At 36.7% G+C, this 22,502-nt stretch overlaps 1 protein-coding gene across 6 annotated transcripts in view; it reads left to right on the forward strand.

The window, feature by feature from the left end:
• The window catches only part of LOC122307466 (two pore calcium channel protein 1A-like), a 66,966-nt gene that overhangs the window by 18,519 nt on the left and 25,945 nt on the right, over nt 1–22,502 (forward strand). For 5 of the 6 annotated variants that reach the window (XM_043120365.1, XM_043120363.1, XM_043120364.1 and 2 more), the window contains exons 8-13: nt 1,190–1,295; nt 1,680–1,757; nt 6,872–6,933; nt 19,856–19,928; nt 22,072–22,137; nt 22,239–22,382. In XM_043120365.1, coding sequence (XP_042976299.1) covers nt 1,190–1,295; nt 1,680–1,757; nt 6,872–6,933; nt 19,856–19,928; nt 22,072–22,137; nt 22,239–22,382 — 529 coding nt within the window. The remainder of the gene's footprint in view (nt 1–1,189; nt 1,296–1,679; nt 1,758–6,871; nt 6,934–19,855; nt 19,929–22,071; nt 22,138–22,238; nt 22,383–22,502) is intronic. The other variant, XM_043120361.1, reaches the window with a different exon arrangement.

Genomic DNA, 22,502 nt, shown 5'->3' on the forward strand with positions numbered 1-22,502 from the left:
GCTTGTTAAGGTGGCTTTTTTTTGGTGGTTGGCTTCTCATGGGAAAATTCTTACCATTGATAAGTTGAGAAAGCGTGGTATCGTTGCAATAGATTGGTGCTTTATGTGCAAAAGATGTGGTGAATTGGTGGATCATCTTCTTCATTGTGATGTGTTGAAGGCTTTGTGGGACGAGGTCTTTGCTAAGGTGGGGGAATTGCTTGGGTGATGCCCAAGAGGGTGGTGAACCTTTTGGCTTGTTGGAGAGGGATTCTAGAAAATCATCAAATAGCAACCGTTTGGAGATGGTACCTCTGTATCTTATGTGGTGTATTTGGAATGAGAGAAATGGACGCTGTTTTGAGAATAGAGAATGATCGGTGGAAGGGATGAAAGCTTTCTTTTTTCGTAATTTGCTGCTTTGGGCTTCGCTTATTGTATTGGATGGGAATAGTCTTAATGAATTTTGTCCTGTTTTTCAGTGTTTGCCTGTAATTAGGTGTCTTTCTCTTATACACTTCCTGTGTATTTGGAATTATGTTTTTTAATAAATTTCCTACTTATAAAAGAATATATATATATTTTTTTTGGTATTTGAGATCATTGTTTAATTTGTTGTCTACTTTGTGCAGTACCCTTTTTGTACTTTTTCTGGAATTTTAGGATTTTTATTTTAGGATTGTTATATTCGTAGGGGATATTTCATATGCTTGACTTGTACCTGAATTGTTGTAGTAACTTTTTGCCATTTGCCCCCAGTCCATTAAAGTTATCAGATAGATATGGTTCTCAAGACGCTAGAAATGAATGCCCTGGAAAAGTTACATCCTAGTGACATAACTCATTAGATATGGTCAGGAGTAGAATGAGTTATAAATACCTAAGATGAGACAGGTTAGAAGGAGTGGTAAGAAGGCTTTCTGTAATTTTTTCAACCTTTTTCTTTTTTAAAAATACTTTCAGTGCATGTTAAGTATATACACGTTAAGTTTATTTACAGCCAACCTATTTATCTACTATACTATCTAGATATAGACGGTTACTAAAAGTATCTCTGTAACACTTTTCTCATATTTCTGTAATTTCTCAGGGATTTTCATTAGAACCAGATCACATCTTCGTTGACATTCTTTTTTTGGAGTCTTGAAATTTCTATTGATGAAATATTAACCAGGATCTAATATTTCAACAATTTACATTTTCTTGTAAGGGATTCGCGTTGGTATTGTTTGTTTTTTGTACTCTACGTGCTATTGGGGGTTTACTTCGTCACCAACTTGATTCTTGCCGTTGTATATGACAGCTTCAAAGGTCAGGTATGGTTTGTTCATCTTTTAAGCTGCTCTTATAAGCAGGAACTTTGAGATATAACTATTGTGTTTGTTCATGTATTAATGTCAAGCTGCTAGTATGTTGCTTTCTAAAGGCCTTGTTTGGCTACACAGATGAGATGAGATGAAAGTTGAATAAAATATTGTTAGAATATAATTTTTTAATATTTTTTTTGTTTTGGAATTTGAAAAAGTTGAATTGTTTATTATATTTTTTATGGGAATTTGGGAATGTTATAATGATTAGATGAGATGAGATGAGATGATTTGTGTAACCAAATGAGGCCTAAAATGTTTCATATAAAACTAGGTTTAGTGCTTCTTCTGTTCTCGATAACATAAATGGACATGTTTACATATTTTTTGTAGCTTGCAAAACAAGTTTCTAAGATGGATGGTAATAGAAGACGTATCTTGGAGAAAGCTTTTAATCTCGTAGATAAAGATGTAAGTGTGGTGTTCACTGACCCCTAAATCTACTCTTGGCATGCTTCTATGACAAGTTTTGCAGTTTTCTTGATCTACTCGTCATGGAGAATAAATGTTTCCATTATAGCTGCATTTCATTTGCTAGTGGATAATATTATTATGAATGGTAGAAATAGCCCACGTACATAGGTTGTATATATTAAAAACACCTAGTTGGAATTAGATACCAATACAAGGAATCATGGAGAGTAATCCACAAATCTACAATCCAATACAAGGAAATCGTGGAGATTTAGTCCATTAAATCTATAGCTATCCCATGGAATTTTCTCTCTGTAGACTTTTATGATGGGAGAACTGTTCTAGTGATCTTTGCTGGAACCAATTTTTCTTTTAGCCCTTTTATAATATTCCGCCATTACTTGACAAGGATGGGTTTTCTAAAACACCTACTAATATAAACAAAGGTGTTTGTTTTAATGCTGGAGGGGGGAAGCTACTTTCGTATAACTGAGGGGAGTATGAAGGTCATCAAGGAGATGGTGTTCAGCCATGCCAATGCTTGTTGGAAGATGAATACAATGGAAGAGTGCTCACTATCGGAGGGAAGGAAATATTTTTACAAAACATATCACAATGGGATTGTGTCATTGTTCGCTTCTAAGCTTCTGGGCGTTACTTGAAGTAACAGACTATGGTGGCAGTGGGCATCGAGCACTTCTAGTGATCACGGAAAGAACGAAAGGACGGGGTTGGAAAGCCTTTCTATGGATATAAAGATGCTTTGTCCATGCATATTCTGGCAAACAAGGCTCCAGCGTTAGCTCAACCTTGTATTGAGCAATAGACCAGGGGAGGAGATGGGGAGGCTGGTCAAATTGTATGTGGAGGAAGCGATGGGTGGTGCACTAAAAAGGGTGGTGGTACGGGCCACTCCTTGGTGTTACAGAAATGAGAAAAGGACAAAAACGGAGGTGTAGTAGGGGAGAGTACCACTGTATAGAGGGGGTGGAGGTTTGTTCTATGTTTGCTTAGCTGAAAGTGAGGAGCAGGGGGTCTTGTTTGGGCTAAAAGAGGAACTTGCTGGTGTGAAAGAAGAACTTGGATCATTGAAGAAGGCGGTAGAAACTCTTTCATATCAAGTGGACATGGGCTTGAGCCTTGGCCTGGGCCAAGGCCAACATTATTCTGATAAAGGAAAACCAAGGTTGGAAATGGGCCAAATCCCTTCAGGCCCGACAAAGGAAAAGCCAAGATTCGCTTGGGCCGGACAGGCTCAACTCGCTCACCTAGAATGGAATGGCGACTAAAACAGATCGGGCCTACGTCTACTTAGGCCCAACATTATTCCTATTTCGAAAAGGGTTCTACGTCTAGGCTTGTTGTGGTACACTGACTAGGGGTGCCATAGTCCTCTGTGCCGGCACCATATGGTGCTGTTTCTGGCGGCACCGGTGTCGAAAACCTAGCGTTGGTACTGACCGAGAAGGTTGTATAGACGAGGGTGCTGACGTTGAGCTGTGAAACACAGTCCACGTCTCGGCCCGTTGTGGTACATCGGCTAGGGGTGCCACAAATCTTTGTGCCGGCACCATCTGGGGTTGTTTCCGATGACAACTGTGTTGGTATCGACCGAGAAAGTTGTGCAGAAAACCACTTTGTTTCCAAAGTGGGTGCACTCAGAGAGAGGGAAGTTGGTACCAATCCAAACAGAGGCCACAGTTTTATACTTATGTTAAGGTCAGAGCAAGGCAGAAACAAAGCCAGATACAGAATCAGAATGTCATGCAAAAAGTTTTCAGATGCCACATCATATCAAAAAAAAGTATTGAATAGAATCATATCATTTTCATATGATCAAAACAGATTTAGAGCATCTTCACATAATCATGCACAAATTTCAGATTTCTTATTTTCTCTTTTTGCACAATTTAGAAACAAAATGCCAAAAATATTGCTCGTGTCTACACCAGTTATGACAGAAAAACTTTTATCTTTTATACAAACTTCATGAGTAATGTAGAACAAATAACTGAGCTCGTTTCAAATTTATTTTCGTAACAAAACATGCATATTTTTCCAAATTCAATCTTAGCCTATTTCTTTTATAAATCTAGTATAGGAAACCAGCTTACTTGACTCTGGTAGTGTATCCTCTATTTTTTGGGACCGTAATCTAGCCGTGTCACGATGACGTAAATCAGAAAGTATTGGCATACGCGTTAATAACCCATACCAGCACATAAACTTAGCTAACAAAATTCCACCATCCTAAGAATGGAATAGAACAAGACTATAAACAGTTAAATTTATAAACAGCCCAACACCCGTCATATCTAAAAATCAGCCAGCCCCTGTTTACTCCTGACATGTAAATTACTCCACCATTTCACAGACTACGCTTGTCGAAGTGTATGAATTGGCCAAATTAATTTGGCTTTGAGTTATCTGTATATTATATATCAGCTTTACAAGAATGCTATACATGGAAAGAAATAGCTGTACATGGAAAGAATGTAATTCCCGAAAGATTCTAACCCTATATGGAAACTATACTTTGTCAAATATCTTTCAAATATTCTAACTATACAAGCCTAAGTAAATTACGAAAAGGTGAAAATAAGGAAAGAAGAATCGAATCTTTGAATGATCATAGACAGCAAAAGCTGTCCATTGACAGCCCCCCTCAAATTGATGTGGGTTGATCAACAAGCATCAATTTGCTACTTAAAAAGCAATGTTGATGGCGAGTGAGAGCTTTGGTGAAGATATCAGCATGTTGTAGTTCAGTGGAAAGGAAACATGTGGAAGAGTGATAACACGAGCTTCAAATGCTTCACGGATAGAGTAACAGTCGACTTCAATATGTTTTGTGTGCTCATGATAGACAGGATTGGCCGTGATCTGAATATCATTCATATTATTGGCAAATAATTTTAGAACACGCAAGAGACATCGCCCAGTACTCAGATTTTGTAGATGACTTTCCTTGTTCACTTTCAGAAAACTCTCATCTCATCACATCTTATCTCAAAATAATTATTACTACTTTTTCAAATTCTCATACAAAATAAAATAAATAATTCAACTTTTTCAAATCCAATACAAAAATAAAATAAACAATTCAATTTTTTTAAATCCCAATACAAAAATAATATTAAAATAATATATTCTAATAATATTTATTCAACTTTTAACTTTAATATTAATTTATCTCATCTTATCTCTGAAAACAAATGAGGCCTTAGAGACTCTGTCTTGCTTCTTACTTTTCTAGGAGATCAATGCATTACCTAAGAACACACACCAACCAGTTTTGGAGTGACGTGCATCCGCACAACCAGCCCGATCAGCATTGTTATAAGCAGCAAGACGAGGAGAATTGCCTGCAGGAAAGAATAAGCCACAGGAAAAAGTGCCCTGAACATACCGTATGATCCTACGGACAACAGCCAAATGAAGATGACAATGAGTATGAAGAAACTGGCTGACTTGCTGTACAACAAAAGAAATGTTTGGTCGAGTAATGGTGAGATAAACAAGGCTACCCACCAACTCGGTATAAACTGGGATTAGCAAGTAAGTCACCCTCCTCTTTGCCAAGCTTGACATTTAATTCCATGGGAGTATCAACAAAGGTAGCCTCCTGTGGGCCAGCTGTAGCCACCAAGTCACTAGCATACTTATGTTGATTGAGTGAAATACCAGAGGGACTAAGATGCACCTTAAGACCAAGAAAATATGTGAGAGACCCAAGATTTTTCATACGAAAGAACTTTGAGAGATGAGTCTTGAGCTGGCTAAGTAAAACAGAATCGGAACCAGTGATCACAAGATCATCAACATAAACCAAAAGAACAACAATACCCATGTCTGATTTCCGAAGAAACGATGAAGTGTCATACTTGCTCTGCTTGAATGAAAATGGTACTAAATAAGTCAGTAACTGAAGTCAGTAACTGAAGTCTCCCACATTCTTGTTGTCTTAAATATTTCCAGAAAATTTCCACGAGGGTTCCCTCACCACACCAAGTGTCATGCCAAAACCTAACCCTAGTGCTGTTGCCCATCTCAAATATGGTATATCTAGTGAAGACTACCCTCCTTTTCTAACCTTTTTCCATAGCTCTATGCCCAAGCGCCACTGTAATTGGAGTCCACGTTAGCCTTTCATAAAATTTCGCTCTCAATTTGATATTGCCACAACTATTTCCCCAGTAAAGCCTAACTATATACAAGAAGATTTTGGTTACCCAATCCTTCCTCTGAAATCAGTGAGAATACCTTGTCCAATTTACCAGATGAAATTTAAATTCTTCACCTATCACACTCCGTAGAAAGTCCTATTGTAGCTTGTCCATGTGTTTTGCCATTCTAGCAGGAAGGGAAAATAGGGACAAGTGGCAAGTTGGATAACGTACTCTTAATTAAATTGATCTTGCTGCCTTTAGACATAACATCCTCTTCCAACTAGCCAATCTGCATTCGATCTTGTTAGTCATGCCATCCTATATGGACTTTTCCTTGAATGAGGCTCCTAGAGGTATACCAAGATACTTCATAGGTAGCTGTGATACATTGCAACCCAACAGATTAGCCAGGCTTGCCACATTGGGCACATCTTTCAATGTAACCAATTCTGGCTTTCCTAATTTTTCCTCTCCAAAAAATAAACGTGACTATATATGCAAATTGATTTTCAATTGCTGCTTTGTTCTCCAAATTGATGGTAGTTTCTAACAATGAAACCATTTATCCATTTAACTTCCTGTATTACTCTTAAAAACTGATTGATACTACCATTTGGGTCAATTATGTCAATTTAAATCAACATAAAGGTGGTTTGAATTTATAGCATGGGCATGGTTTTTATGTGCATATATGGAATGAGTTATGCAGCATGCTTTTGTCAAAATATTGCCCTTGCGTTATCATTCATGCTCTCAACATTTTTTCTTTGCTAACGTTTCTTGTTGTTGGTAAGAGAGTAGTTATTCTCTTCCTGGCATCATGATTAATCTTTTATATGTTGATATAGGTTAGATACTTTTGTGTTTATATATAGTCACACTTATTATTTTCTGAAGTAAATTTTATTTGTTTTTGTACTTTTGTGTTTGTACTTTTAACAGAATCGTGGATTTATTGACAAACAACAGTGCATTCTACTGTTTGAGGAACTGAACAAATACAGGTATTAAATGAACGCAATCTTTAACTTGCTTGACATAATTTTAATAAGTATACCCAATGAGGATACAATAGTCAATTGTATGCTGTAGTATGTCTAGTGGAACAGTAAAAAATGGACAAATGTTTGAACAAATCAATTTCCCTCTTCTTTGTGTTCTATCAAAATCTAACCTTTGCAACATGGTATTGAGAGTTTACTAGATTGTTAATACCTGATTTTCCTGTAATTTTTGCTTCTGTTTGTGTGTATATATTAACAAAAGAACCGAAAAAGAGTAGCCTTCCAGATAGTGATGGTTGTTTGACTGCACTAATGCCATTGGTTGTTAGTTGGTAGGGGTTGGTTGTCATTGTCGGCACTTTCTGCAGTGGTTGGTGGTGCGGCATTACAGCCAACCATGGGTGAGGCTGGAACTGATTTTTCCGGCATTACAATGGGTTTAATATTGTTTCCTGTTTTTTCCGGCATTGTGTCTGGTATCAGCTGCTGAAGTTGAGCTCATCATTGTAATTTGTGCCATCTGGTGACTTTCCCGTTGTGGAAGGCTGCCAGTCAGGCCATTTGTTGTTGGGAATGTTTAAGCTAATAAAGCAAGTGTTGTTTGGCAATGAGAATAAGGTAACCCACTTATTCTTGTTTAAGATCAATCAAATCCAGTTTGCAAGCCCGATCCAGTACAAGGCTGATTTCTACTGGTACATACTCAACATGTACTGGTTTAGATCTTATACTAGCTGGTTCATACTGGTTTGGAGCTGATAACCACTGATATTCAGCTATTTTTGTCAATATTTACAATAATCAACCTGTACAGGCTGAAACCTGGTTATTTAGGTCTGTTTCATGTGTTTTTCACGTAACTTAAACACGGATTTATACTTTTCAAATTGGGCCCAAGTTTGTTTCTTCGATTTTCATCCATATTGCATATTGTGTAATGGTTTGCTACCTTTGGGTTGGATTGTGTTGTATTTTCAGTTCCTATGTCTACTAAATTTGAGTTGTTGTCTTTTACATCAAGCATTAATGTGCCGATGACCTCGGTAAAGTTGAATGGAAAGAACTATGTGCTTTGGGTGAAATTTGTTTAAGTGTTTTTGTAGGGAAAAGGGTTTGTAGCCATTTTGTTGATACAAAACTTGATTCAAGTAGTCCTACATATGCTCAATGGTAAGTATCTAGACAAGTTGTTAAAATTTTAATTTCCTTGTATTTTTTTTCCAGAAAATTTTCAATGGAAGGACCAACCTTGAACCCAAATACTTTCATTGTGACCTCCCCATTTCTGTTGAGAATCAATTTCTTTGTTAGTCACTTGGCGAGCATACCTTTGGTGCCTAAATGTGACTTCATTTATTGGATTAGTTTTCACTTGCTGATAGGAAGTATACGGGTAAAGTTCAGTGCTTGACGCTTTGATTTGGTTTCAACCTACTCCTTTCCATCCGCTCAACCTGTCCACCTTTTGGGCTTGACTAGTTTGGTTTGGTTACCAAATATCAAACTATCTCATAAAGGAACTAGTTATGGTCATAAAAGAAGAACCTATGCAAGCAAAGGTAGACATTATTGATTCCACAAGTCCTTGGAGATTACTGATAGTCATGTTGAGAAAATCTTGATGAAATTTTTTTATAAGGGGGAGTAGTGTAATAACCTGGCCCGCTAGAAGCTTAGACCCAAGATCCTAAGCCAGCTAGCCCGAATTAAAAAAAAAAATAAAGGAAACCCAAAATTGTTTGTTTGATTGCCTAAGCCCTTAGCCCCTTGTTTTTCTTCTTTCCCCCAGACCCTAACACTCCCTCTTTGCCTAAATTCCGGTAAGTCTCCATCCACGTTCGTTCGTTTTTCTCTTCATTTACTTCATCTCTATCTGCCTCTCTCTCTCTAACCCCCTCTGTTTTCTTCTCTCTGCCACACTAATGTTGCTCCATTGCCATCCATTGGGTCGACCGCTGAGTTCAGTGGAAACCACCACACCACGTCCAACTGCTCCATCTCACTCTACCGTGGTAAGCATTTTCTTGATATCTTTCTCTATCGGGTATATGTCAGTCCATCTATGGTTAACTTGGGTTGTTAAGCTCTCTAGATGGTTTGAGAAATTTTGTGTATTAACATTGTGTTTGTGAAATTTGGTTTAATTGGGTTGGTTTGAGTGGAGTTCGGTTTTGAGATATCATGGACATAGGAGGAAGTGGTTTGCGACCTTGAATCGGTATTCAAATATGTCTAGGTGTGAATGTGAATTGTGATGGTGGGTTTGTATGGAGTTTAGGCGAAATTCAAGGAGGTTTGGTTGACTATTTGGTGGAGTTGTATTATCTGGACACATCGTACTTGGGAACTATAATCGTGAGGCACTGAGCGGGCTAGATGTTGAATGGGTCATCTATGGGCTTAAGAGTTGGTTCTTGTTGAGCAGTAGTCTAAACTATAGAATTATTCCATTTATGTTGGTTTAATGATGTTATGAGTTATTAATATACTAGTGATGATTTTTGGTCTAGGTTGTGACATTGCTACCATTAGGTTTCGAAGTCTTAGATAGTACACAACAAAAGTTAGGTAAATAGTGCTCCTATACTAGATTTTGCAAAAAACTGATAGAGGTTGATTTTGTGAGAAACTTGCATATTTTATTGTGAAAAACAACCTCGGGCATTTTCTACACTATTCGTTGTATGTAAACAAAAAAAAAAAAATGAAATATTTCTGTCACGATTGGTGTAGACATGAGCATTTTTGGTACTCTGTTCTCAACTGCGTAAAAAGTGAATATGATGTCTCAAATCTTTATATGAGTATATGATATTTATTTGCTTAGTACATTGTTTTGAGATGTATTGCATATGAAAATCCTTTGACATGACATTTTATTTCTGCTTCGATTATGACCTTACCACGGGTGTAAAACTATGTCCTTCGTTATTATGTTGGTACCAGCAACTATGTTTCGAATGCCCTCTTTGGATACTTAGAATATCTCAATATATCTATGAATAGTAATGAGATAGTTTGAGTTGAGATGTTCTATTGGGTTTTGGGAAAGGAGAGAAAAAGTTTTAATAGTATTTTTGTTTACTAGTATCTTGACATGATATTTGTGACTTGAGTGCTTTTGAATTGATTCACTTTGATGGATGTGGACCAGTCAATATTGAGTTAAACAAATCTCATTATTTTGTCACATTTGTGAATGATTATTCTTGTATGACGTTTTTTTTTTTTTTTTAATACATATATATTTTTTTATGAAGGCATGATATGAACTTCTTTCCATATTGAAAATCTTTCAAGAATAAATTAAACCCAATTTGGACACAAAATTCGAGTTTTGCAATTTGACAATGCCAAAGTATATCCATCTAGTGCCCTTGCTACTTAGGAAATAAATGAATTGTTCATCAAATCTCATGTTCTTATACCCAAATAGAGTGGTGTGCTGAACGCAAATATCGTCATTTGTTAGATGTAGCCCGAGCATTTTTACTTCACATATATTTTTCCTAAACATTTTTAGAGTGATGGAGTCCTTACTGCTTGTTACGTTATTAGTTGCATGCATTCATCAGTCATCGATGACACCTCTCCTTATTCTATTTTGTTCTATACATCTCCTGCATTTTCTTTTCCTCCTAAAATCTTTGGGTGTATTTTTTAAGTTCATAACCGTGGCCTAGGTTCTGAAAAACTTGATCAATGTGCTACCAAATGCGTCTTTGTTAGTCATTCCAGGACTCAAGGATATCGTTGCTATCGTCATATTCTTCGATGCTATTTCACTAGTGTTGATGTCACATTATTTTAGTCCATACTCTATTTGTTGGACACATCTCCGATTGGTGAGTTTGATCTTGTACTGTCATCCTCCCCATATCTTTCGTTACCCACTCTTACGCTTCCATCATTACCCTCATCCACCCTTACCCACTCATCATTGATTGATACCTTAGACAGTTCCCTTACAGGTTTGTTCTTATCACTTGAGACTACTAGCTTCCATGCCTCCAACAACCTCGTCTCATCTTAAAAACCTTAGGGGATGCTTGGGGAATGAGATGAGAACATAAGGGAAAGATTCTATGAATTCATTGATGTGCAAATATATATATATACACTACATACAATTGACACTTATACCCTCACACACTTATACATACTAATGACAAACATGTCTTCTAACACACCCCTTCAAGCTTGGGAATATATATTATATAAACCCAGCTTGAAACAAATAAGTTTTAACTGACTCCAACACAAATATTTAGTAAACACATCTGCAAGTTGATCAGCAAACTTCACAAATGGTATATAGCAATGTCACCAGTTAGTATCTTATCTCAAATGAAGTGACAATCAATCTTTATATGTTTAGTCCTCTCATGGAACACAGGATTAGAGGCAATATGCACTGCACCTTAATTATCACAAAATAACTGGAGAGGGGTAGGAGCTAGAAAACCAATCTCTTGAAGGAAGTGTTGCAACCATGTTAGCTCACTAGTAGTGTGAGCCATTGCCCTGTATTCAGCTTCTGCACTGGACCGAGCTACTACTGCTTTTTTCTTACTCTTCCATCTAACCAAGTTACCTCTTACAAATGTACAATAACCAGTAGTAGATCTTTTATTTGAAGGGGATCCTGCCCAATCAGCATCTGAAAAGACTTCAACTCTTAGATGTCCATTTGGTTGATATGGTACTCCAAGGCCAGCTGCTCACTTAAGATAATGAAGAATATGAATTACAACATCCCCATGTGAGACCCTAGGCATTTGTAAAAACTGACTTAGTACACTCACTGCATAAGAGATGTTTGGTCTAATGATAGTGAGATAATTCAATTTCCCAACAAGTCTTTGATACCTACCTGGATCTCCAAACAACTTCCCTTCCTCTTTCAAGAATTTACGATTTGGGTTTATAGGTTAATAGGTTGTGCACCCAACATGTTGGTTTCTTCTAGAAGATCAAGTACATATTTCCTCTAAGATAGGTTGATACCCTCTTTAGATCTATTGATTTCAATTCCAAGGAAATATCTAAGCTTGCACAAGTCTTTCGTTTGAAACTGATCATGTAAACACTGTTTCTGCCTAGCAATTCCAGCATAGTCACTCCTAGTAATTATAATGTCATCCACATATACAACCAACAAAATGTGACCTGCATTATTATGTAGGTGAAATACTGAATGATCTGTTTGGCATCTATGGAGACCAAATGCCAATACGATATTAGAAAACTTCCCAAACCATGCTTGAGGAGATTGTTTCAAACCATATAATGCATTTTTTAACTTGCATACAGTACCTCGATACTCCCCCTGAGCAAAACCCAAGTGGTTACTCCATCTAAACTTCTTCATGCAAGTCGCCATGCAGAAAAAAATTCTTAACATCCAGGTGAAATAAGGGCCAGTCTAAATTAGCAGCAAAAGAGATCAACACTTGAACAGAGGAAATTTTGGCAGCTGGGGAGTATGTCTGCTCGTAATCAATGCCATATGTTTGAGTGTAACTCTTAGTAATCAAGCGAGCTTTAAGATTTTCCACCGAACCATCAGGATTAAATTTGATTGTATATACCCATTTATAGCCAGTAGGTTGCTTACGAGGTGGTAGTGAAACAAGATTCCATTTCTCATTATGGTGAAGGGTATCCATTTCATTTTTCATAGCTGTCCTCCATCCCGGATCAAATAAAGCATCCTGAACTGTCTTAGGAACAGAAAGTTTTGAAAGTTGAAATGTAAAACATGAGAATGAAGGAGTTAAGGCATGATATGAGACAATTGACTAATCGGATGTTGAGTAACACAAGAGCGAGTACCTTTGTAGAGAACAATAGGAGGAGAGTTAGAAGTACCAGGTGGAGACACGGTTGGTGAAGGCATGGAAGCGGGTAGCCGCGAGCGACGCAAGTAAACATGTAAAGGAAGTGGGGGAGGGTGTGGAGGGGGAGGACTAGCGACAGGGGGAGAAAGTGTAAGAGTAGGTAATGGTAGAGGATCACACTCCACGTTCGAAGCTGTGTTAGAGAAATAGGGTATGGACTCAAAGAAGTTAACATTAGCACTCGTAAAGTAGCGTCTAAGAACATGACTATAACAATGATATCATTTTTGAGTCCGAGAATAACCAACAAAAAAATATTTGGTAGAACGTGGATCAAGCTTATCAAAACTCAGGCTAAGGTTATGAACATAGCAAACACACCCAAATATTTTTAAAGGAAGGGTAAATGGTGGAGATGAAGGAAACAAGATAGAGAAAGGAGAGGAACCATCGAGAACCGATGAAGGCATACGGTTAATAAGGTGACAAGTAGTAAAAACACCATCACTCCAAAATCGTTTAGGAATATGCTTATGCAATAAGTGTTTGGGGTTATATCTAACAAATGGTGATTTTTGCGTTTAGCCACCCCATTTTGTTGGGTTGTATAATAATATGAAGTTTGATGAACAGTTCCTTTGCAAAGGCACTAGATAGATACTCTCTAGTATTATTTGAATGCAAGACTTGAACCCTTTTGTTAAATTGAGTTTTAATTTCTTTCCAAAACACTTTGAATATGGAAAGAAGTTCAGATTTTGCCTTCATCAGAAACACCCATGTCACATGAGAGTAGTCATTAATAAATGTGACAAAATACTGACATGAGTTTGATTCAATGTTGATTGGTCCCCATATATTAGAAAACCAATTCAAAAGGACTCGAGGCTCATTTATCAACTCAAGGTATAAACGACACGATGATGTTTACTAATTTGACATGCTTCACAAGGAAAGAGACACATTTCCTAGATTCCTGACCTAACGCTTCGAAAGGGAAAGAGAGGGGTGACCAAGACGACAATGCCATTCATAAGTAGATGATGTGGATGTAAAGGCTAGAGTGGGTGACTGTTTAACATCAAGATAATACAGGCCACAAGCTTCATTGTACCAATCTTGTTTCCCTCTTGAGATCTTGAAAGACACATGAAGAGGGATCAAATGTTACTGAACATTGAAGACTTCGAGTAATTTTACGGATGAGTAGGAAACTAAAGGGACAACTCGGAGCATATAGAACAGATGACAAAGATATAGAGTTAGTGAGCTTAGTGTATCCAATGGCTGTAACTTTAGCAAGACAATCACTAGTGAGAGTAACACTTTTTGGAGATGTCAGAGTATCTAACTTAGATAAGACAAACATACCAGTTATATGTTTATTAGCTCTTGAATCAATGATCCATGGATTTTGAGTGGATGAGGCAAGACATGCGGATGCTATACTTGATTTGTAAGATTAGTTGTGGAAGAAGAAGTTCGTGTGTGACTGATAAACCGCTCATACTTATCCTTCGATATACTAATCATACCTAGGTTGGAGCTCGTTGACTGTGATGTAGTATCTTGGCAAATGGCTTGATTAGCAGACTCAGATGGTCTACCATGTAAATTCCAACAGTAGTTCACCGAGTGGTTAGTGCGACCACAATGAGTGCACTTACCTCGAGTGCGATTACCTTTGGCATCACATTCCCCACGTGAGTCTCTACCACCTCGGCCTTCACTTCCCACCAGGAACAACATAGGAGGTAAGCACATCATATAACTATAACTCAAATTTAGTTGTCATATCTGAGAAATTCCACACAATATCATAACTGAACTTGAAGATTGAAACTCCACACAATATATGAGAAAAATCACAATTCAACTTGAAAAATCCGAGAAACGCAATCTGTAAATGTAGATACTTAGTCCAAGTACCCAAAAAATAACTCGAACAACAAAATTTCGGTTAGTTTCGGGTCTATTTTGGGTTTGTTTTGGCCTGGGATGTATCAACCTGTATCGTTCAGAGGATAAGGAAGGTTGAAACGGGAATAGGTTATCCTAACCAAGGATAAGGAAGGCTGGGTTACCGTATACGTGTTACCAAATAGGTTTTATTCCTGATAGGAATACACTCTTAGTCCAGGTTAATGCTATTCAAACTCGAGGATTGGATAGCTTGTACTTGCAACCAAACAGTCCGGAGCTTCAACATTTTGTCGGTGACAGAGGCCCTTTCCGGCTGCGATGATGCACCGGTAACCATAGACAAGGCTGGTGAGTCCACCCCTAGTGCCCAGTATAGGAGAATACACCAGAAAGTGGCCGGAAAACACTTCAAACACCTAGAAGCTGCCGATGACTAGGAGAAAAACCACCAGGATGCACGGAAGAAAACGGAGAACTCGGATCTGGCAGCTGCAAGCACTGGTGAGCACTCCGACGAGTTCAGATGAGCATGTTCATGAACCACTGTGATCTATCCAACAACCACTAACCAATGTGATACCACTATGATCTATCCAACAACAGGAGCTCTAATACGATGTCATATCATAGGGGAAAGATTCTATGATTTCATTAATGTACAAATATATATATACACTACATACAATTGATACTTATATCCTCACACACTTATACTAATTACAAACATGTCTTCTAACAGTAATGAAATACTAATTACAAACATGTCTTCTAACAGTAATGAAATACTAATTACAAACATGTCTTCTAACAGTAATGAAATAGTTTGAGTTAAGGTTTTATTGGGTTTTGAGAAATGTGAGAGAAAAAGCTGAATAAAAAATATTATAGATTTAAAATATTGTTAGAATATTATTTTTGTTTTGGAATTTGAAAAAACTGATTTTTTTTGTGTGTTTTGTTTGGAAGTTTGGGAAATGTGTAATGTTTTGATAATAATTAGATAAAAAAGTTGAAATTTTCAAATTAAAAAGTGTTCTTATTTGAATGATGTTTGCGAAAAAAATTATGAGAAATTTTGAGATTAGATGAGATGAGTTATATTTTCCAAACAACCCCTTAGTTACCTAGTATCAAATTCTCACCTTGTTGCTCTTATAAAAGGTACCTATTCTTTTGTTACTCAACGCTCGATTAGCCAGTCTATTTATTGTCAAATTTCGAAAGCTTTATTTCTCAAATTTCGAAGCAATTTATTCCTAAAGCAGTCTAGGATGCTTTATCTCCGGGGTGGAGGACAACTATGAAGAACGAAAGGAAATGGGATGGGATCTTATTCCACTACCATCTAATAAACAACTTGTCGGTTGTAAATTGGCTTACAGAGTCAAGTTCCATCTTGATGGTTCTATATAATGTTTGAAAGCATGCTTGGTTGCTAAGGATTATATTTAAAGTTACGACATTGATTATGAGGAGACCTTCTCTCTGGTTGCCAAAATAGCTTCTATTTGAGTATTGATATTTCTTGCCCCTAATCTAGACTGGCCCTTATTCCACTTGGATGTTAAAAATGCATTTTTATGTGGAGACTTGCATGAGGAAGTATGGGAGTGAGTGCACCATAAGACCAGACAAGTTACTCCCTAGCAGCGGCGGCATTTGTCTTTTAAGTTAAGTCATTTCCTAAGATGGCTCCTCTTATTCTATGATAATCCAAGTAGCAGCTCCCAAAGGAATTGCAACTTCATTTTGCAGAGGAATAGTGACTATGACTTCGTTAATGAATCAAACAAAAGGGAAATGAGGAAAGCGATTGATGAAAATGTGGCGCCAGCTAGTGAGAGTGAGCGGATGATCACTACATGGCTTTCCCACTTTTTTGTCGCTAAGGCAATATGCTAACACTCTAAATGATTTCTGAGACGACTATTCTTTGGCCATAGAGAACAGCCTACATCCGAACTCAAAGGCATTCGAGCTGCGTCTAAACTAAATTAAGCATACTCTCTCTTTGGTAGATACGCTATCCCTTCCGGCGATGGTATGGGGGAAGGGAAGTGAGATCTATTGATTGATTTGATATTAGATGAGCGGCTGTACTATGATGGTTCAGGAGATAGGCCTCCGCATGCTACACACAAGAACTTCTTGTTATGTGGTTTTTAAACTATTTCTACAGGCAGCCTATAAAATTAGATCATGGATTTTTTAATGTCATTCCGTTGTATTCGGTCTTAAATTTTTACGTTTCTGTTCGTGCTGGGATAGAGAATGGGCACGACTCCCCCTCTCCCCATTCTACAGTCCAAAACATGCCGGCTGTTCTGAGTTCCGGGGTTGTGTTGGATAGGACCAGACCAAATCGGCTGGATCTGTGGAATCTGAACAGATCTGATCGTAGCTTCGAGTTCTGGTGCCGTACTGCGGCCGGACTGGAAAGGAAGGGGGTAGCGAACCTCCTGCCAAGAGGCCAAGGTTTCTTGCTAACTCTCAACCACTTGTTAGAAGGAAGTGCAGCTTGATTGTCGGGGAAATCAACGGGAAGGAAATCCCACAACATAGGGCCTAAAATTGCCAGCCACTGCATTCCCAACACTACATCGCACCCTCCTAAGGGTAGCAAGAAAAAATCAGTAGTAAAGGTATGCCCCTGCACCAGAATTTTTGCACCATCTAACTTTCCCACACTCTTGATTCTTTCCCCATTGGCAACCCTTACTTCCATTTGTTCACTAGAATTAAAGGGTAAGTGAGCCTTGGTGACAATAGTAGGGTCTAGGAAATTATGGGTACTGCCAGTGTCCATTAGAATAATACTGGCTGCCCCTTAACCCTTCCCTGCAACCTCATAGTTCTCGGGCTAGGTGCCCCTACAATAGCATGTAAGGAAATTTCAGGGGGTTGAAAACCAATCCATCCAAAATTCAGACTATGCTTAATTGGCCTTTACCTAATTCCCTTAAGTCCTTAAGGGTCTTCCTTGGGCTTACGGGATATTATAGAAAATTTATAAGGCACTATGGGCTAATAGTTTCACCCCTTACTGCCTTGTTAAGGAAAAATTCCTTCCAATGGACTGCATCAGCTTCCAAGGCATTTGAAGAGTTGAAAACAGCAGTAACTAGGCCCCCTATGTTAGCCCCCTCCCAGATTTTTTCTAGCCCTTCTCTATAGAGTGCGATGCCTCAGGGTTGGGAATAGAGGCTATTTAATGCAAGAGGGGGGGCTCTTGGTTTACCTTAGCCATGCTTTAAAGGGTAAAGCCTTGGACCTATCGACCTACGAGAAGGAGCTCTTGGCCCTGGTTTATGCTGTGAAGAAGTGGAGGCCGTAAATTTTGGGCAGGCCCTTTGTGGTAAGGACAGACCAACAAAGTCTGAAATTTCTGTTAGAACATATGATAGGTACTTCTTCTCAACAAAAATGGATAAGTAAATTGATGATTTTTCTATCAAGTAAAGAAAGGGAGGTGAAATAGAGCAGCAAACGCTCTATCAAGGCAGCTTGAATTTGGGAAGGAAATTTTTGTAGCTGGTATCACTGTACTAGACCCTATGTGGTTGCAAGATCTCAGAACTTCTTACAAAACTGACCTTGAACTAGCTGAACTGTGCCAAAAGTTACAACAGGGGCAGCTTCTAAATCAGGGATTCTCATTGGTGAATGGCTTGCTACTTAAAAAGGGGAGGATCTATTTGTCAAATAAATCCCCATTCAAGGAGCAGGTTTTGCATTACATACACGACAACCCTGATGGTGGGCATGCTGGATACCAGGAAACTCTCCATAGGACCAGGGCAGATGTTTACTGGCCAGGGACTTAAGAATTATTATATCAGGGAATGAATTGCAATTTTTTGTAGTTTGGCCTGTGATTGCCGAAATTGATAGTTAAGAGGGGGTAATTGTGATTTACATGGTAGTTTGAGGGGATTATGTGTCTTTTCGCCCCTTTTCCTATTAAAACAAATCCTGCAGGTGAATAGAAGGATGAGAATGAAGGGTTTTTTCCCTTTTTACGAATTTATTTCTGGCACCAAGCAAGATTTCCTTCTCTCTTAACTCCAAAGGGGTTTCAGGAAGTAATGGCAACCTCAAAAAACAGCTTTCTATGTGGCAACATAATGTAATACAGTTGCTTGGTTTTAACTTTTGTAAATATTGTTACATCCCCGTTTGCAATAAGTAAATAATGCAATACAGTAGTAGATTATACTTCTTAAGACGGGAGACCTTTTTATGAAGTGCTTTTCAGTGTTTTTTTGGTAAAAGAGAAAATAAATACTTGAATTCATAAACTTGAAGTTCTAAGTAACTGGCTTATTCAAGAAGTTAGAAAGTGCCGAGTAGTTTTTATTGGAGGTTTTACTTTTTCTTTTTCTGAACTTTAAAATGTTTCATGCAGACTCGCCTGTGATGACTGGAATTCTTGCACAATTTTGCTTTCCTAGCTACGCCTAGTCATCTACTTCTGATTTTTCTGAATTATGAAATCTCAATTTAAATCCTTTCGTATTGTCAATGATCACTGTCATCATTACTCTGTATTACTTTCATATTGCTGCTTTTTGAATTAAATATGCCCAAGGAAACTTGCAGGCAGCATCTTAGTTTCTTTCTTAGTTGTTGTTGTTCCTGGAAGCCTTCTTTTTAAACCATTTAGAAAGTTGCTTTTTCACGTGCTTTTTCTATTTGGTGATGACATCCTGATTTTTAGAATGGAGTCTACAGAAACTTCAGTGAAGCACTCATCATTTTAGGTGAGGTTTGGATAGTGAGTTGAGATAAAAGTTAAAAGTTGAATAAAATATTGTTAAAATATTATTTTTTAATATTATTATTGTTTTGAGATTTGAAAAAGTTGAATATTTATTATATTTTGTGTAGGAATTGGGAAAGTTGTAATGATTAGATAAGATGAGATGAGTTGAGATCAACTCGAAATCCAAATGGGGCCTTAATTGTCTTGTCAATACTGGATGTAGGTCTGGGAAAGAAACAATTAATGTGTTTTCTTTATGTTTATTTGATTCTTTCCACAAGATATCAGCATTTCTAACGAACAAAATGTATGTTCTTATATTAATTATAGCTTGTATTCCTAGCTTGTGATATATGTTTGCCAAGGTTGAAGGATTTCTTATGCATATTTCACATAGGACTTTGCCAAAAATATCGAAGGAAGAATTTGAGTTGATATTTGATGAGCTTGATGATAGTCACGACTTCAAGGTATACTGATTTGCTTAAGCTTTTGGTTAGAATAATTCTGGTAAGCTACATACATATATACATGCATGCATGCATAAATATTTACTTTTTAATTATGAACTTAAAAATAATCTTTGCCATCAGTCTGAAACATCAGTCGGTGGTTTATTAATTGTTATCCTATCATTATGATTCTAAGTTATGATGATTTTAATCCTTAGGGAGGGCACAATTGCCCTGGGACCATTTCCCACAAAACAAATGTCACCACTACGAATCTGTTACCCTCTTCTTCTTGCAGCCACCAAACAAACAAAAAAAAAAAAAAAAAAAAAAAGAAAAAAAAAAAGAAAAGGCCAACAAGAAGAGGTTATCATATGTATTTTTTGTCCTAGATATGCCACTTACAATTACATACAGCACTTGCAGAGGCACAAGCATTCAATATTAGTTTCTGGGTTTGGTGCAAAAACAATTCCTGGATTTTGCATGATTTTCTTGTTTCTCAGTTCCAAGTTTATCATTTCACTTCTTGTGTTTGTGATCTTTTCAATAAAATCTCTTCGCCAAATTTCCATTTAATAATCTAATAGAAATTTGACGTGACATATTAGTTAGCCCAAAATTTTCTATTTATTGGTTGCTTCTTGTATTTCAAAATAAGCATCGTTTACACCATTTTTAGCATGATAATTTATGTGCCTCCATTTGTAGGAAGTCCGAATTTCCTCTAAAGGACACCCAATAACATTGTTCCTCTTAATACTTAGTCACCAAATCAAATCTATATCTATTACTTATATAATTCATGAAACATCGTCTTCATATTCTATTGGGCCATGGTGTTCTCTTAATTAGTTTTTTTTTTTCTTTTATTATTTTTCTTAGATTTTTTAATCCTCACCCATAGTCATTTTATTAAATTTTATTGTTTCCTTAATTGCAATAGCATAAGTCCCTTACCTTTTACTATTACAAAAGACCATTTGATTCTTATTTTAAAAAGACCATTTAGTTTCTACTTCTCAAAATTACTGACTATAAATTTAAATAATTTAAAGGTCAGAAACACTTCTCCTTCTTTCATTGAGCCACCTCAGCAATTTTCTAAATATCTTAGTTTTTTTACTATTTCACTGGATTCCTTAATTTTATTACTTTCTCAATTACAACACTAACCTTTCCACTTCACCCGTTGTGATCATTCAGTTATAAATCTCTTATACTCTCCCTGCTATTTAAATTATCATTTACTGCATGAAAAACCTTTTGACTTTCAATTTCTAAGGAACAGTTCGATTTCCACCTTTGGGTTCCACTTCAATTGTAATTACTACACAAAAATATGAATTTTTTAATTTTTCTTTCTCTTTTCGCTTTAGCCTTGCTCTAATGAAGCCATCTCATCCAGTATCTCATTTTATTATGATTAATTGTTCTTTTAAAGTCACATCATCCTTCCAAGTGCGTTATTATTAAAAATAAATAAATAATACATGCAATTAAGTTAAATTTAATGAACAATTTTGATTTAAAACTAAATTTCTAAATGGAAAATAATAAATTTATCCAGTTACTAATTTTTATTGAAAATTATGAATTTTTTAGTTTTCAAAATGCGGCTGTTAAATTGAAAAATGAATATGAGAAAGAGTATAGAGATGACTGACTTCATCAGCTAATGATATTGCAGGAAAAATGGGTTCACAAAGATGGGTTCCTCAACTACCTTTTTTAATTGTTTTTGCAGAGGAGGGTATAAAATGAATCTAAAACATTTATACATCTTTAAAATATTTTAAACATGTATAAATATTTTGAAATAAATATATTTTAATTTTAATTTTTATTTTTTATATCTTATATTATTACTGCGTGTGAACATAGCTGGAAAAAGACAAGTTGCATTTGCACGGTCTCCGTGGTTCCTTCTCATATAGAATGCTTATATGGAAAACATGATTATTTGTGATGCAACTTGATGGTTAGAAAGATATGTAACAATCTTGATTTTTTTTTTCATGCTTTTTGTTTTTGCTTTTTTGTTTATTTTTTCACTTGGAATGGATATTGCATATGAATTTTTTGTGCAGTTACTATCATTCTATATATATATATATATTTCTCTGATTTTTCTGCTGGTCGTCCTCTTTTTCATCGCTAGATCAACTTGGATGAGTTTGCTGACCTTTGCAATGCCATTCCCCTAAAATTCCAGAAGGAGGAGTCTGTAAGTCCACATTGTCAGGATTTGAATTATTAGGAAGCTCCTTTTTTCTAGTGATGAAGAGCTTTATTCTGCAGTTTTGATACTCTGAGTTTTGGTTGCAGCCATCCTGCTTCGAAATATGTCCATCATTCTACCATTCATCCTTTTCTGAAAAGTTTAAAGGCTTTGTACGCAGACCCATATTTGGATATGTAATATCCTTCATTTTGGTACTGAATCTGTTTGCTGTTATTGTTGAAACAACGGTATGACTTCTATTAAATGAACTTTGTGTTTTACATTTGTTATTTTGATCACCATATAAAGTTAATTAAGTAACGTTTGTTTTGATTTTTTTTTTTAATAAAAGTTCAGCTTTAATATTC

This window comes from Carya illinoinensis, chromosome 4 (genome assembly GCF_018687715.1).
Source record: "Carya illinoinensis cultivar Pawnee chromosome 4, C.illinoinensisPawnee_v1, whole genome shotgun sequence".
In the NCBI taxonomy this organism is placed as follows: domain Eukaryota; kingdom Viridiplantae; phylum Streptophyta; class Magnoliopsida; order Fagales; family Juglandaceae; genus Carya; species Carya illinoinensis.